The 15,367-nt window shown below is 37.1% G+C and overlaps 1 protein-coding gene across 12 annotated transcripts in view; it reads left to right on the forward strand.

Moving 5' to 3' along the window:
• The window catches only part of gramd1ba (GRAM domain containing 1Ba), a 689,080-nt gene extending 678,305 nt beyond the window's left edge, over positions 1–10,775 (forward strand). For all 12 annotated transcript variants that reach the window (XM_080214716.1, XM_080214711.1, XM_080214713.1 and 9 more), the window contains 3 exons: positions 1,721–1,828; positions 2,599–2,719; positions 4,312–10,775. In XM_080214716.1, coding sequence (XP_080070842.1) covers positions 1,721–1,828; positions 2,599–2,719; positions 4,312–4,398 — 316 coding nt within the window. In that variant the 3' untranslated portion in view covers positions 4,399–10,775. The remainder of the gene's footprint in view (positions 1–1,720; positions 1,829–2,598; positions 2,720–4,311) is intronic.
• Positions 10,776–15,367: the final 4,592 nt, after the last annotated feature.

The following is a 15,367-nucleotide window of genomic DNA, read 5'->3' on the forward strand; positions in this document are numbered from 1 at the left end:
AGCTGAAACTACTGTACTTAAATTTGTTTGTAGTCAAGTTTCTTTACAAAGTCAATTCATTTGATTTGATTTGCTTTCGAATTTGGTCCACTATTTATGCTGATTGATGCATTCTTTGTAAATGATGAACCTTTTCATTTGAGACAGCAAGCTTCAGTAATTACTTCAAACCTCATTGTACTCAACATCTGAAGTTTTCCTTTCTGATCACTATTTTCCTTTTCTGTTTACTGCTCCCTTTAGGATCTGTTTAAGGTACAACTGTAGTTCTTTTGCATTCTCTTCAGTTCCCTTTTCTATATAATATTTGCACTCCAGAAGGAAAAAAAGGCGAAGTGGTTTGTTAAACGCATATTAAAACTCGTTAGAATTAACATCAGTTTAAAGAAAAGATGATATCCAGTTTAAATAAGGTTAAATGGGATTTTAAAGTAATAGACAGTTTGGTCTGAAAACCTGTATCTCACTAGGAAACTCAAACTGCAGCAGTTATTATTCAGATTTTGTTGTAATAAAATGCTAACTTTTACATTTTGCCTTTTTAAAAAATTAAAACAGAGCTAAGAATGATAGATTTGTGGTACTGATGACTGATTCTAGCTCTTTACAGTGTTTATTGTATAAACATGTGGCAGTAGAAATGCATTTAAAGAGAACTAGACAAATATAAGAGGAAGAAGTGTTATAATTGTAGATTTAGATGAAAAAAAGTGGGTGGAATCTAGAGTGGACTATGAATGACAGCATAGACTGAGTGGACTGAATGGCCTGTTCTGTGCAGTATGTTCACTGTAATGTAATCCTATGTAAATGAGCTTTTGAACAGTGTGCCAGGGATGATGGATATCCATGAAGTTATCACTCTGTTTGGGGAAGACCTTGAAGAAAGGAGAGAATTGATGAAGGACAAATAAAATTCTTTATGCAATATTCAGGGTTTAAAGTTTAGTTCATTGTAACATTGAAATAATCTAAGTGAGACAGTGGACACTTCTATGAAATTGCACAAGGACAAAATTAAACCGCTTAAAGGAATCATTTTCAAAGATACCTTTAATGTTTTTGCCTGCCCTTGGACCAGAGCCAGTAAATACACAGGGGTAATGCTGAGCATTCATTGTTCTTTATCTATCTTTTTTCCATAGTCTATACACACCCTCCTAATCTCATTTTTTGGGATGACATTGCAGGTCAATTAAGAAAGAAAATGTTACATTAGTGATTATTACAAAGGGAATGTAAGAATGAAGAAGTCTTATTGGGATCAAATAGAACCTTAGTGAGAGCAGAACTGGACTAGTATATACAGTTTTGGTGTCCTTACTTAAAAAAGAATGTACTTGTCTTACAAGGAGTGGAACAAATCTTCTCTAGACTGAGCCACCTAGGCAGGCCAGAATTGGGTGTCATAGTCTCAGAATAAGAGGTCAGCCTTTTAGGCCTGAGATGAGAAGGAAGTTCTTCACTCAAATGCTTATGGATTTTTGGAATTCTCTATCCCAGAGAGTTGTGGATGTTCAGTAATTTGAGTATATTCAAGACAGAGATTAATAGATATTTGGATGCTAAACTAATTAAGGAATATGGGGAGGATAGTAGTGAAATGTAGAATTGAGGCAGAAGATCAACCGCAATTGTATTGAATGATGAAGCAGGCTCAAAGAGCGATATGACCAACTCCTACTCCTAGTTCTTATGTTAACTGTTGTTCTCTCCACAGCTTGGTGTTACTAGTATTTCTGAATATGATGTTATTTTATAAGCTATGGATGTTGGAATATACAACACAGAGTCTCACTACGTGGCATGGGATCAGGCTCCAGGAGAGGTATTGTCTACATTTTTCTCCTGACAGAGCCCACTTATATGAGACTGTGTAAAATAATGACTTCAGTAGTTGCTGAACTCTACTGCTTTTTTTTGATGTAGTGTTGGCAAGGACCATATTTACGTTTTCACCAACCATAATGTGATGTCAAAGTCTAAAATGTCACTGTAGAACTAGTACAGCTGAAAATGTGTTCATCACAAAACTGAACATTTTTAATTGGAATTGTCTGGTTTACCACTTATAACCTAATTTTAAATAACTAAAAATGACTTAGTGGAAACAATGCAGTGTGATTTACCATCCGAACGATGTGTTCTTAGTTTTGAGGTAAATTAAATACTTTATAATTTTTTAAAAAATCTTTAAAGTTCTCATAAAAAAGTTTAATTTTAAAAGTCAGCTTGAGGGGTTACAAATGAGCGAAATTAATGAAAACTTGTTATAGTGATTAAGTTGATCAGAGACATAGGATGGAATTTTCCAGCTGCACGCACCCCAAGACCAGAAATTCCCACCCGAGTTCAATGAACCTTTAAATGGTGCACCAAACTTTCTGCCTCACTTGCTATGATTTCCCTGGGGAAATTTTCGGCTATCAGTTTCTGTTGGAATGGCTAGTTTCTTAAACCAGCACAAATAGTCACAGAAATCTGACTTGCACATAGTGTAATTTGCGTTAGAAATTCTGTGATCCTGTATGTAAGCTGGTTAGGCTGGAATAACTGGCACAGCCAAAGCCTTTTACTTGCTTCTTTTCTTCCATACAGCAAACTTCCCCAGTCACAGGTGGAGTGGGCCCAGTTATTAGAGTCACAACAGCGTTACCATGATACTGAACTACAGAAATGGAGAGAGATTTTAAAATCATCAGTAGTACTTCTAGATCAGGTGACTGTTATTTCTTATTTACTAATGCAAGGATTGGGACCACTGAAGCTCTGTCAGTGGGCCAAGACTCAGTGGTGTTTTGAAAATTTACTCGAGTACATTCCATGCCCCCAGTAGTATTTTTAAAAGTCGAAAAGAGTTGACTACAAATGTTTGCATTTTTATGCCATATTACAATGCATTATTAACCCTAAACCAATTTTCTATCATATCATCATTATGGAGGGCTGAGCAATTAGTCCTTTATTCACTGGCTTTTCACCTCTGGGTTCTGGGAGCAAGTCCATACTGAGGTGAAAGTCTCTACTGGCTATTGGTTTGAAACATTGTATATAAAATTAACTTGGGGAGCCTTCATTCACTACTCAGTGACTCATAAACTGCACCCAAATTGGCATGAATTACCACTAAATTGTCATCCGCTCTCAGAGGGGCCCCAGGAGGCTAGCAAATTAAAAATGACACACTTGATGCAATGAGGTGCTTCTCTGACATTAGCACTGAAATATATTATTGGGTAGAACTTTAGCAGATCTGAGCAGATTGTGCATGGCCTACATGTGCTTGCTTGTAACACTACAACCTACATTTTATCAGACTAGGTCAGCAGCAAATGGCAGGAAGATGATGATGCAGTAGACCATAGCTTCTACTAGCTTTCCACTCTTGGCACAGCAGGCCAATTGGGAAAGTCAACTTAGGTGACTGAAATGATTAAGCGTTCCACTTGCCAGCACCAACATCATCTTTGTTCTAAATACAAAATCCACCAAATTTAAGGGAACTGATTTTCATATCTGCAGACTTTACTGGAGTGAAAACTTATGTGATCACGTTCTGCATCTTAAACACGTGGCTGCACACATCTCAGTGTGGAGGGTAAGCAGCCATGAATCCTGAAACTCTTTACATCCGTGTCAATCTGGCCTTTACAAAAATAACTGCTGAAGCTGATGAGAGATTTGTGATTCTGAATCTGCCCATTTCCTGCTTGCCAGAGATTGTCAGTTCAAAATTTCATCTCAGTCTGATGTGATGAAGGATTAACCCTTGCAAAGCCTGTAAAATGATTTGTACTAAGCTATTAGCATGAGGAAAGTTATTGCATATTTAGCTGTTATTAAATTTTAACATTGTTGCGTCTCCCTAATCAGAATTTTTCCCGAGTTTCCATTCAAATGTCGAGGCTGTAGAAGAATCTGTGAAGAAACTACTACCAAGTAGTGGAACTGATCTTTAAAGAATACTACCTGAATGAACTTTATGTTTGTTACATTATATTCAGATGCTTGCCTCGCAAATCATCCCTAAAGTGTTTAGCAAATGGTTCTTCATGAAAACTGTTGCTTCAGTTTTATCCCTGATTCAGTCAGGGTGCCATCAGCACTGATGCTTCCCTTTAATATACACTACCTTTGTTAAAAATGTACATCATGTTGGCAGAAATGGAATCTGGGCATCTGCTTCATCCTGAAGACCTGGCCCTCAGCCAGGCTGCATTCAGACCCCCTTATGTGAATATGATGCTGAAAATTGAGATGCTCAGAAAGACTATGGAATTTCATCTATTTTTTTAAAAATTCATCCTACAGATGAGAGACTCGTTAATAACTCTACAAAAGGGCATCGGTTTGCGTGATTACAGTTCTGAAACAGACAAGCGAGATCGGTTTCACTGATGGGCATTACAAAGGCCGAAGAGGGAATAGTGTGCAATATAGATATATATAAATTATATAAATAAATATATATATATATATTAAAAAAGACACTGGAACCACAGGCTGAGTTGGACCTCCAGACTGCTGCCCAGTCAGTGGAATCAAAATTGACATCAAGATCCTGTACCGAGTAGAAACTGCAGCAGAACTAGGCTCTGACAGCACTGAAGCATCATGGGAAGACAGCAGCCACGCTAATCTGCCTACACACTCATGTTGTAAATCCTAGAATGTTGTACTGTAAGCTTTAACATGTAACAAAAGCATGTAATAATCTTTGGGCTGTCTCTGTTGTGGAAGACATGTAATTGAAGTCCAGTGTGCTCTGTATTTAAGGTATTCATCAAACAGGAGCAGGGTGAGGATCTTGAAATTATTACAGGCCATTGTGCCTGTGAAAACACCACTTATACACATTATTAACAAAATTAATCAAATGTATTGATTCTGGCTCAGAGTGAATGGAAAAAGAAACTGTGAATATCTGTATTGATAAAACTTGAAGACATTCTAAGTTACAAATGACTTGCAGAAGTGTGGCATGTCAGTCTGATCAGTTTTTAGTTCTACAGTTGTATAATAGAAAATTGAAAAAAAAACTACAGAAAGTAACTGGAATCCTGATGGACTGACTTAGATATTTATTATTGTAAATACAGACTAAACAATCTATCATAGGCAGGTCCCAGAATATATAGGGCAAAAGTGTGTCTCTGTTCTGTAACTCTCATTACAGCATGTCTAAAAGCTGCAGATTTCTCACCTGATGCTCGCAGAGTGCATGTGTGGAACCTGACTGTGAAGCATTCCGTGTTCTTTGTTGAAATGGTAACAGTTAGTTGCAGATGAGAGTTTCATCATCAGTACCATTAACATGTTGAGGCAGTTGCAGGGAAGTGCAAGGCAGCTGAGATTGTGTTGGCACGTTTAGCTGTGCTGCAGCAGTATGGCATGTCAGTTTTTATTTCTACAGTTGTATCGTAGAAACTTGAAAAACTACATATTAGTACAATTTTTTTATATACACATATAATGTTGCCCCTGTCTGACAATAAGTTTTCATTTCCCAACAGGAATCAATGAGCCACACTTCATTAAAAGTTATGGATTTGGCCTAAGTTGCCATTTTTTTGAAGTCTCTCACTAGAGAACAGAAAATTTACTCTGTGCATGCTAAATACAGAGGAGTCAAGGATATAATCTGTAGTGACCAAATTTCAATGTGATTGGCTCATTAGAACAGAGATATTTGTGATAACAAGAGCATGGTGCAGGAACACTCATGCTGCTCGGTGGAATAGGGGCAGAGAGTTAATAAAATGAAGTGACAACAACCAAGCACTTTAATCCACTCAAGCCCCAATATCATCATTGAATTTGTGCATGCTGACACTTTAAAGAGACATTGGTAGATAACTATCCACTCTTTGTACAAGAATAAAACAAATTCAATGTGAATTCTGAAAACAATATGGCTCATTAGGATACAATTGTCAAAAATGGGATCCTGGAATTGAATGCTCATCTGTGAACTGTTTGTGATGGAATAAATGATCTCTAACTAATATAGTCCAAAAATGATATTTAAATAGTTTATTTATAATATATTATTGTGCTTGTCTATGAGCTGACAGAATTGAAAAGTTTAGTGCAATGGTTGACAGGTGCTGAATTGGATATGCTTTTTCATTTTGTTAGAAGACTAACCAGTATTGTGAGCATTCATTTCAATGGGCTGCCCTGACCTAATGTGTTTAAAATTTGTTGGGACAAATTGAAAGGAGTGGAGGTTGAATTCTGACTGACTCGTAAAACATGTCATCGGATGTTTTTCACATGAAATTTATGGTAACTTGGTTTTCCCCAGAACTGTGGATTGTATTAATGCTATTTTATGAGTCTTGTGAAAACTGAAATTTCAAAGACTTGTAATGAAATCTGGAGGAAGAACTATGTGCTTCAGGGTTTTGAAAGAAACTGGACTCCAGCAACTAACTCCCTAAGCACATCTTACTTGAGAGTGTTCCTGTGTGGATAATTGCATAGCTGCCAATATGTACCATTTCAATGCAGTCAGAGACAGTAAGATTTGATATCAAACATAAGGTGCTTTAATATGACTGAAATGACATTTTCTTAAAAAGTTGCTTTCTAAACAGAACAAACCTTTCTATTAGCTTCAAAGTTTGTGTTATCAATCTGAAATTATATAACAATATTGAATCAATTAAAGTGAGATGTGTGAGATCAGAGATTTGTTTGCATTCTAAGTATGCACACACATGCCCAAGTACATACCAGTGCACTGTTGTCACCTGTTGACAGAATATTTCAGTGCAATTTATCAATAAGCTCACAATAGTTTGTTTTAAGGATAGGCGTAGTCCAATTTAAGTTCCACAATCCACTTAAATCGTAGGAAATATTGAAAAAGGCAATGACCAATTCTAATAACTTTGGATGTTTTGATAAATAATGATAAATCCATTTTGAACTTAATTATGGGATCATGTTATTCTGTGAACAGGTCACTCATAAATACCACACTCATCTTGCTTTTTGTCATACCACATCCACATTCGACGTGACTGGTAGAATCAAGTAGCAGATGGTTTGCAGTAATGTCACTCATCAGATTTGATAGGTTTGTGTTTTTGATCACTCCATGTAGTATCATGTTGATGAGCACAGGCTTTTTCCTTTATGTGCTAAATTAATAACTTATTTTTTTTAATTCTGAGCTCATTGCTACATTTTGTGTTGCCTTTAAATTTGAGTTTATATTTTCAATTCATGGAACGGAATTCAAAATTAGTAAAAAAAATAGACTTGCACTGCAGGAAAGTAATTTTGGATATCTCCACTCTGTTCAGTTGCTTACAGAAGTTGTACTATTTTTGTGTCTGTGCTTCGTATTGTATAGGATTGCCAGCATATTATGAGTTGAAACTGTTTGGTTTTAAACTAGCCAAGACACATTTGGTTCGTTTTGTTTTTAGAGTTTACATTATGTGTGACACCAAAAATCAGTTGAGCGGGATTTGAGAAAAGTGTCAGGATGAAGAAATAATAATGTGGACCTGAGAGTATATTTAGCCATGAGTGTGGTGAGTGAGTTTGTGCATGCGTGCCTGTATCTATCAGAAGAGATTTGTGCATTTGAATAAAATGCACAGAATTTAAATTGCTGTACAACGGCTGGGTAATAGTCTGTGGATCAAATTTGAATTCCTCACATGACATTGTTGAAGCAGTCAGAATAAAAATTTACTCCCGTCAGAACTAAGCTATTGTTTTGCTTAAAATATAGATGGGCAGCACCATTCTTGGTGGGTTACCCTTACGAAATATCCTATGGCTATCTTGTTTGAGAAGTTGTAAAATGTTAATCCAAGAATCATCAAAGATTTTAGGACAAATTTTAAAGCAATATCGGGGTCGTATTTGATATAAGTAGATTTTTGTATTTATTTACATGATGGAATTTACTGGCTATCTGTTTGTTTTACTTTCTTTAATCTGCATAACAAGTGATACTTTTGAGTGAAGGATGATTTGATTATGTTTCAAAATTCCTTTCTAGAAGGTAGCACAGTGTATTTTACCATGATATAATAATCATAATGTAATGGAGGTGGTAAAGTGATCCCTGTGCCTGAAAATAACTTGTGACCAATAGAATTCTAAAAGTATTGAGCAATGGTAAAATAGGTTTGGTCAACTGAATTATAGTAAACATTTTGAAAGCAGTTATTTCTAATCATTTTGTATTCATGTGGCACTTTTGAAATGTCAATATATTGATACTACTTAGAGCTACAATGCATTTGCAGAAATCATGTCCACTGTTGCAAAAGATGCAATGTGCTTGAGTGTTCAGGACCCACTGGCACTTGCATTACCTCTTTTACTCAGATTTATATTCAAATTCTTGGGGCATGCACTTTGTCCACCTTTTGTCTCTTTGTTTTTGCATTTTATGGTTAAGCATGATTGAGTATACATCTTTCAGTCATTCCCAAATTTAGCATAATCTGAAACTAAAATCAGATCAAGGTAAATTAAGCACCATTTCTAATAGCAGTAAGAGCTATGCTGTTTGTGGCCCTTTATGTGGTATTACCTCTTGCATATGGCCCTAGAAATTTGGCCGCACAGCCTCTTGAGTTTAATACAGCGGATAGGCAGAATGTGCACACTCATTTCAAGCTGGAAATTTGCCATTTTAGAAAAGATCAAAAATTATATTTTCATGAGGGGCCTAACTTTTGCTTCAGGCCCCACTGCGGATTGGCTTATTCCAAAGTAAAAATGGAAAATGCTGGAAATATCAGCAAGCCAGTTTGCATTTGTGGTGGGGAGAAACTTAACATTTCAGCTTGGAGGTCTTTCATCTGATGAAACATCATTGACCTGAAATGTTAACACTCTTTTTTCTCTCCACAAATGCTACCTGGCCTGTTGAGTATTTCCAGCATTTCCTGTTTTTATTTCCTATTTCCAGCATCTGCGGTAGGCTGCTTATGTATTCTTTTGTCCTGAGTCAGCCAGTGCTGGCACCGGCTATACTCAGGTGAAACAGATGTTACATGCAGCACTGCAGGCGGTCCATAAGGCACCACCTGTTCTCGTGCAACTAACAAGTTAAGCTTTAAAATACACTTACCTAAATATGGAAGTCGGAGGAGTTGGGAATCCTGCTCCTGACCCCACGTTCAACATTAAAAGAATATCAGCCATTGCTTCCTCCCACTCAGCCCTCACTCCATTCAAAGTTGCTGCTTTCCAACATTGGTCGTTGGCGCTATCTCCTACTGTGAACATCCCCCAATCCTACCCCTGACCACTGCTTCCAACCTGATCACCTCCTTTCAGCCATCAACTGTCTTGTCACAGCAGCCTGATTAGCGTTGCTGGGCTGGTGAGATTTTTTTTTTACCCGCTCACTATGCAATGTTAACGAGGCCTGTGAGAATATCAGTTGCACCTTGGGTCTGAACATCTAATGCAGGGACCTGGCCTTACACTCCAGCCACCTCCACCACCGACGAACCCCCGCCCAATCACCACCCCAAATATAGGTGCACCTGAAGTTTTAGGCTATGGAAATTACTTTTTTCACCATTTCTTGCTGCATACATTGCAATGGTTTTTGTTGCACACCTATTTGTTAAATCAATTACGTGTACTGTTAATGCACAGCAGTCATCCCCGTCATTAATTCTTATTACTCAAGGTAGAAGCTGTATTGTTGTGTTTTCTTTTCCTTGAACTCAAATATAGTATTATTTCAGAAGGAAATAGACAGCCCATATAAAGTCTTGCGGAGTCAAATCATACTGATGTCAAAATGTTGAATTCTCTTTATTATTCAAAATGCATTAAAGGAATTTGCTGTTGAGGGGAGTTTTATGGGCTGTACATTTTCAGACTGTGTGGTAAGAATTTTTTATTAAACTGATTGCCGTCGTGTTACAAGACATTGAACGATGATCACTTGTTTCGCAGGATTTTGAAATGTGAATATGATAGTTTAAAAGGGACAGTGTCTGCCTCATGTGGGTCATTCCACTTGTCGTTTGGTTTTAAATAATGCGAAGAATCACAAAAGTAGTTGTAATTGATCGTTGCATTAGGATTTTTAAACTGACAAGGTGCATGGGGAATTGAACAAATTAATGTATTTACTGCAACGGTTGGAGTCCATTAAAAAGAAGCTAATTGTTGTTTTATTAGCTCTACTATGTTTCCAATTGACGAATGTGCAAAAGCTTTTCATGTGTACAAGATGACAGTAGAAGTTCTATTGGAAATGCAAATTGATTCCGTTATCCCATTATTTCAATTAAGTAAACTTTGTAGAATGCATGGGGAATGAACTGGTGCCTGAAGAAAAATCCCCTTTTGAAATGAACCTTCCCATTGAATAGGGTTTCTGCTAACTGTTGATGCTGTACTATAGTGTAATTTAGTTGAAATAAACATGGTGCCCACTCCAGGCAGATATTTCTTTTTTAAATGAGATGCATGTACATCTGATGCTACCTAATGCTAGCCTGTAGGCTATGCAGCCATCATCAGATGGAATGAGGTAAAATTGAATTGCGTGGCTTGACTATGCCTGACATTATGTAACAAAGTATCACGATGTGCATTCAAATATAAGGTACATTTTTTAGAACTGTTTTGATCTCCATATATGAAACTTAACTGTAAACTCTGCGCTGTGCGCAGGTTTAGTTTTAATAACCTTGCCTACTAGAGTTTAGGTTACTATGGCAACCCACATGTAAGTTAATGTAAAGTAGACACAAGGTATGAATAAAAAGTGTTGAAAAAAATGCCTAATACTTTTGTCTTTTATTCCTCACTAATGTTGGAAATTACTCTTGGACACCTGAGTCTTTATTTTTACCTGTAAATACAAGGTTTAGCAAATGGGTGATGAGATTTTCATGGTCCCAACATGTGGCCCATTCTCAGTCCTGTTTATCTCAGTTTATTTTTCTGAATCTGCTTGTTCAGGGAAAAGGGTTTACAAGGATGAAGTTTTTAACTGGCTGATAAATGCAGGATTGTTGTCCATATTTCTTTAAAAAGATACTATACTGAATATCATTTTGATTCAATATTGTTTTATAATTTTTGGATGTGTCAACTTGGAAATTAGCCATGTAAGTGAAAATTATTATTACTGACTTTTCATGAACCACTTTTGACTTTATAACAATCTCAGCCTGATTTTAAAATAAGTATATTGTTCACTGTTTCATATATGCGTAAAATATGCTGAGGTGCTATGGGAATCATACATTAGAATACAAAAGCAAGGGTGTATTGCTGAGGCTTTATTACACTTAGGTGAGACCACATTTTGAAGATTGTGAGCAATTTGGGCCCCATATCTAAGGAAGGATGTGCTGGCCTTGGAGAGAGTCAAGAGGAGGTTCACAAAAATGATCGCAGGAATGAAAAGCTTGACATGAAGAGCGTTTGAGGATTCTAAGTCTGTACTCAATGGAGTTTAGAAAGATGAGGGAGGGATCTCATTGAAACTTACAGAATATTGAAAGGCCTGAATAGAGTGGACATGGAGAAAATGTTTCCAATAGTGGGAGAGACTAGGACCTGTGGGCACAGCCTCAAAGTAGAGGGATGACCCTTAGAACTGAGATGAGAAGGAATTTCTTCAGCCAGAGGGTGGTGAATCTGTGGAATTTGTCGCCACACAAGACTGTGGAGGCCAGGTCATTGAGTGTATTTAAAATAGAGATAAGTTCTTGATAGGTGAAGGGCTCAAGGGTTAGGGGAAAAAGCAGGAGAATGGGGTTAAGAAACTTATCAGCCATGAATGAGTGGCAGAGCAGATTTGAGGGCTGAATGACCTAATTCTGCTCTAAATATTATGGTCTAATTGAATAATCACAGTCTAGCACTAACAATAACTCATTCCTGATTGAGAATTATCTGGTAATCTGAATACAGAATAAGTTGCCACCAATTGACGTACATCCTGAAATCTCAGTTTCTCCCTTATTAAATTTTGTAATCCATTCACCATCTTGCTGTTGTTGCAGTATCAGTGTAAGTTCAGAACCTGGAAAGAATATTGCAGTAACAGAACCCGAGTTGTGCAGGCTGAATCGTACTTTACATTATCATAAAAGTTCTCGGTTCAAATACATGCAGGCAACACTTAAAACCAATTTTTAAAAATGTTTTGCAAGCCGTTGGTGCTACCAAAACATTTGAAGGGCAAATGAGAATAGTGCAGAGATTTTATAATTGAGCAATTTTAAAATCCAGCTTGAAGTTGTATGACATCCAGGACGGTCTATGATTCCCCATTAGTTCTTAAATCAGACTGGTGAGTTTCAGGACTTGATTCTGTTCTTAACAGGCTGCATCTGATTGCTGTGAGCAATTGTGGTATAATTTTACTCTTTTAAGGAAAGATGGTCATATGCTTACAGGTTCACCAGAGTTGCCCTGTAAGCCGCTGTAATCTTTCCTTTCACCCTAGCAATTCTATCTGAAATCTTCCCCAAAGGATCTGGAAATGTGTATTATGGGAAGTTAGAGACACAACTACAGATCCCACCAGTCCATAGCACAGTCAAGGACTAAAAACAAAATATTGCGGATGCTGTAAATTGAAATAAAATAGAAAATGTTGGAAATACTCAGTAGCATGTAAGCTTGGTGACTTCACAGCAACTAGAAAGTACTATGCAGGCCACTCAGACTTGTTCCCTTTAAGATATTCCTCAAAAAAATTATAGATGTTCAAATGAACAGACCGCACAGAATGAAAAAGTGCAGTTAAAAGCAAAATACTGCAGGTGCTGGATTCTGAAACAAAAATGGAAAATCTCAGCAGGTCTGACAGCATCTGTGGGTAGAGAACAGAACTAATGTTTCGAGAGACCTGAGATTTTCCAGCATTTTCTGAACAAAGTTCAGTGTTGCTCAGCTGGTCAGGTAGTGTCTATGAAAGGAGAAACAAGTTTATATTTCAGGTCAATGACATTTTATTAGAACAATATAGATAGATATTGATATGGACACCAGAAATTCAGAACTCTCAATTCTACGGAGCAAACTGGATATATCTGTCAATTTGCCTGTATGGCTCAGAGATCTCTTCAAATGTCTGCATATTGATGCCTTCATTTCCACATACGGAAATCATCTCATTGTATGACAATCAGCTCATTATGTAAAACATTATGCATTTTATTGCATTGTTATGATCTGAAAAACACTTATTGAAAGGGTGGTGAATTGGATCAGTACTTAAAGAGAAAGAAAGTCTTTGGGGAAAGGGCAGATTAATTCAAGAACTTTCAAAGAACTGGCATTGGTACAATGGGCCAAATGGCCTCCTCTGTTTTATTATAGGAATCCATGATTTCTTAAACAAAATTTTCAGTCAAGAGTGACGACAATTATTTTAATATATGTTGACTTCACAGTGGAGGGATGACTGGGAACAATTGATGGTAATGTCACTGGATTAGTAATCCATGGCCCCATGCTAATGCTCTGGGGACGTGGATTCAAATCCCCCCTCAACAACTGGTGGGATTTAAATTAATAAATCTGGAGAAAAAAGATAGTCATAAATGGTGACCATGTCAATTATTTGCAATGGTTGTAAAAACCCATTTGGCTCGCTAATGTCCTTTAGGAAAGGAAATCTGCCATCTTACCTGGTCTGTGTTAGACCCACAGAAATTGAGGTTGACTTTTAACTGCCCTCAGTTCAAAGGCAATCAGGGAAGGCAACAAATGCTGGCTTTGCCAGCAATGCCCGCATCTCATGAAAGAATGAAGACAAAAAAAAACTTACTTCTGTTGATTTGAAAACTGCTTGTCTGGGGGCGGAGGCGGGGTGGGGGGGTGCAGGAATAACACCATATAATTGTTATCTGTGAGCATGGCATAGGGAATTCAGGAAAACATCTTTATCCAGAGAGTAATTTGAAAATGGAACTCAACATTACAGTGGATAGTTAAGGCTGATAGTCACATTTAAGTGGCAGTATATGAGGGCAAAAGAAATAGAAGGATATACTGTTTGATGAAGAGGATGGGAGAAGGCTAGTATGAAGAATAATAGAGGCCTGGAATATTGAGTCCAAAGGCTTGTATCTAGCTTCTGCTGTAAGTTCTATGTAATTAATGGTGACTTTTCCTATCTGTCATCATTTTCACTGTTCTATTATTGTAACGTTGCTGTAAGTGATTTTCCATAACAGATAAGAAATGAAGCTGAGAGGAATTAAAAGCAATTCACAACAGCTTAGCAGAATCAATCTGCATTGTGGAAGAATTCACATCTCATTGAAGTTGTCAACAACAGATGGTATCTGTAACTGGACCCGCACCAAAATGGTAAGTGACGTTTTGCCTTATTCACTAGAAAATGGGTGTTTGATCTCTGGCACAGTGATAGCATATGTGATAGATTGAACTGGCCAATGCATTGGCAATGGATTGAACAATCTATAGTCTGGAAGAGGTATTGTGCACAATCACTGCCAGTCTATTGCAGCATGTTGAAAGGACACCCTGGCTTTAGAATATTAAAACCTTAATTATGGATACTTCAAATACAAAGAAAACGCAATTGCAAATTATTTCTATGTGAAAAGTATACCTATGTTTTTCTTTACATGTATTGATGGACGTGCAATGTTTTTCTCGCATTTTCTGTTTTAATTTCTGATTTCCTAGTGCTCATTGTAAATATGTCACTGAAATATTTAGCTTTAAATGTAAAATTAAAACTCTTACCACCTCTGATGTTGGATAAAACTGCTGTCTATAAAATGATGGAATATGTTGGCCAGACCAAATAAGGATGATAGATTTCCTTCCCTAAAGGACATTTGCGAACAAGGTGGCATTTTACAAACCGGCAGTGGTTTCAATGTCATTGTTAGACTTACATCCCAAATTTTTCTACTGAATTTTAATTTCAACGTCTGCCCTGGAAGGATTGAAATCTGAATCCTCAGAGCAATTACTCTGGGTTTCTGGATTACTAGTCCAGTAACAATACTACTTTCGCCACTGCTTCTCCAATTAAGAATGGGAGTACAATGAAACTTCAGTGGCAAGTATTGTAAAGCAATGCATCTTTGTGTGTTTACTTACATGATGTGCTCTGATGTCACGAGAAGCATTCGAGGGATTTTATCACTCTTCCATGTTGGACTTCAATCTGGTAACAGCACTTAAATAAATCTGCATTGTGCTGGTTCAAAACCCACAATATGGCACCTTATTATATTTTGTCTTGTTACTACTACCAGTCAAAACGTCTAATATATAACAAGATAAAGACCGGCGATGATGAGGTTTTTCAGAAGGATCTTCAATGAAAACTCAGTTGTTAAAGATAAAACTGGCAACGGAGGGG

Source organism: Carcharhinus amblyrhynchos, chromosome 29 (genome assembly GCF_965287045.1).
Source record: "Carcharhinus amblyrhynchos chromosome 29, sCarAmb.v2.hapA, whole genome shotgun sequence".
NCBI classification, from domain to species: domain Eukaryota; kingdom Metazoa; phylum Chordata; class Chondrichthyes; order Carcharhiniformes; family Carcharhinidae; genus Carcharhinus; species Carcharhinus amblyrhynchos.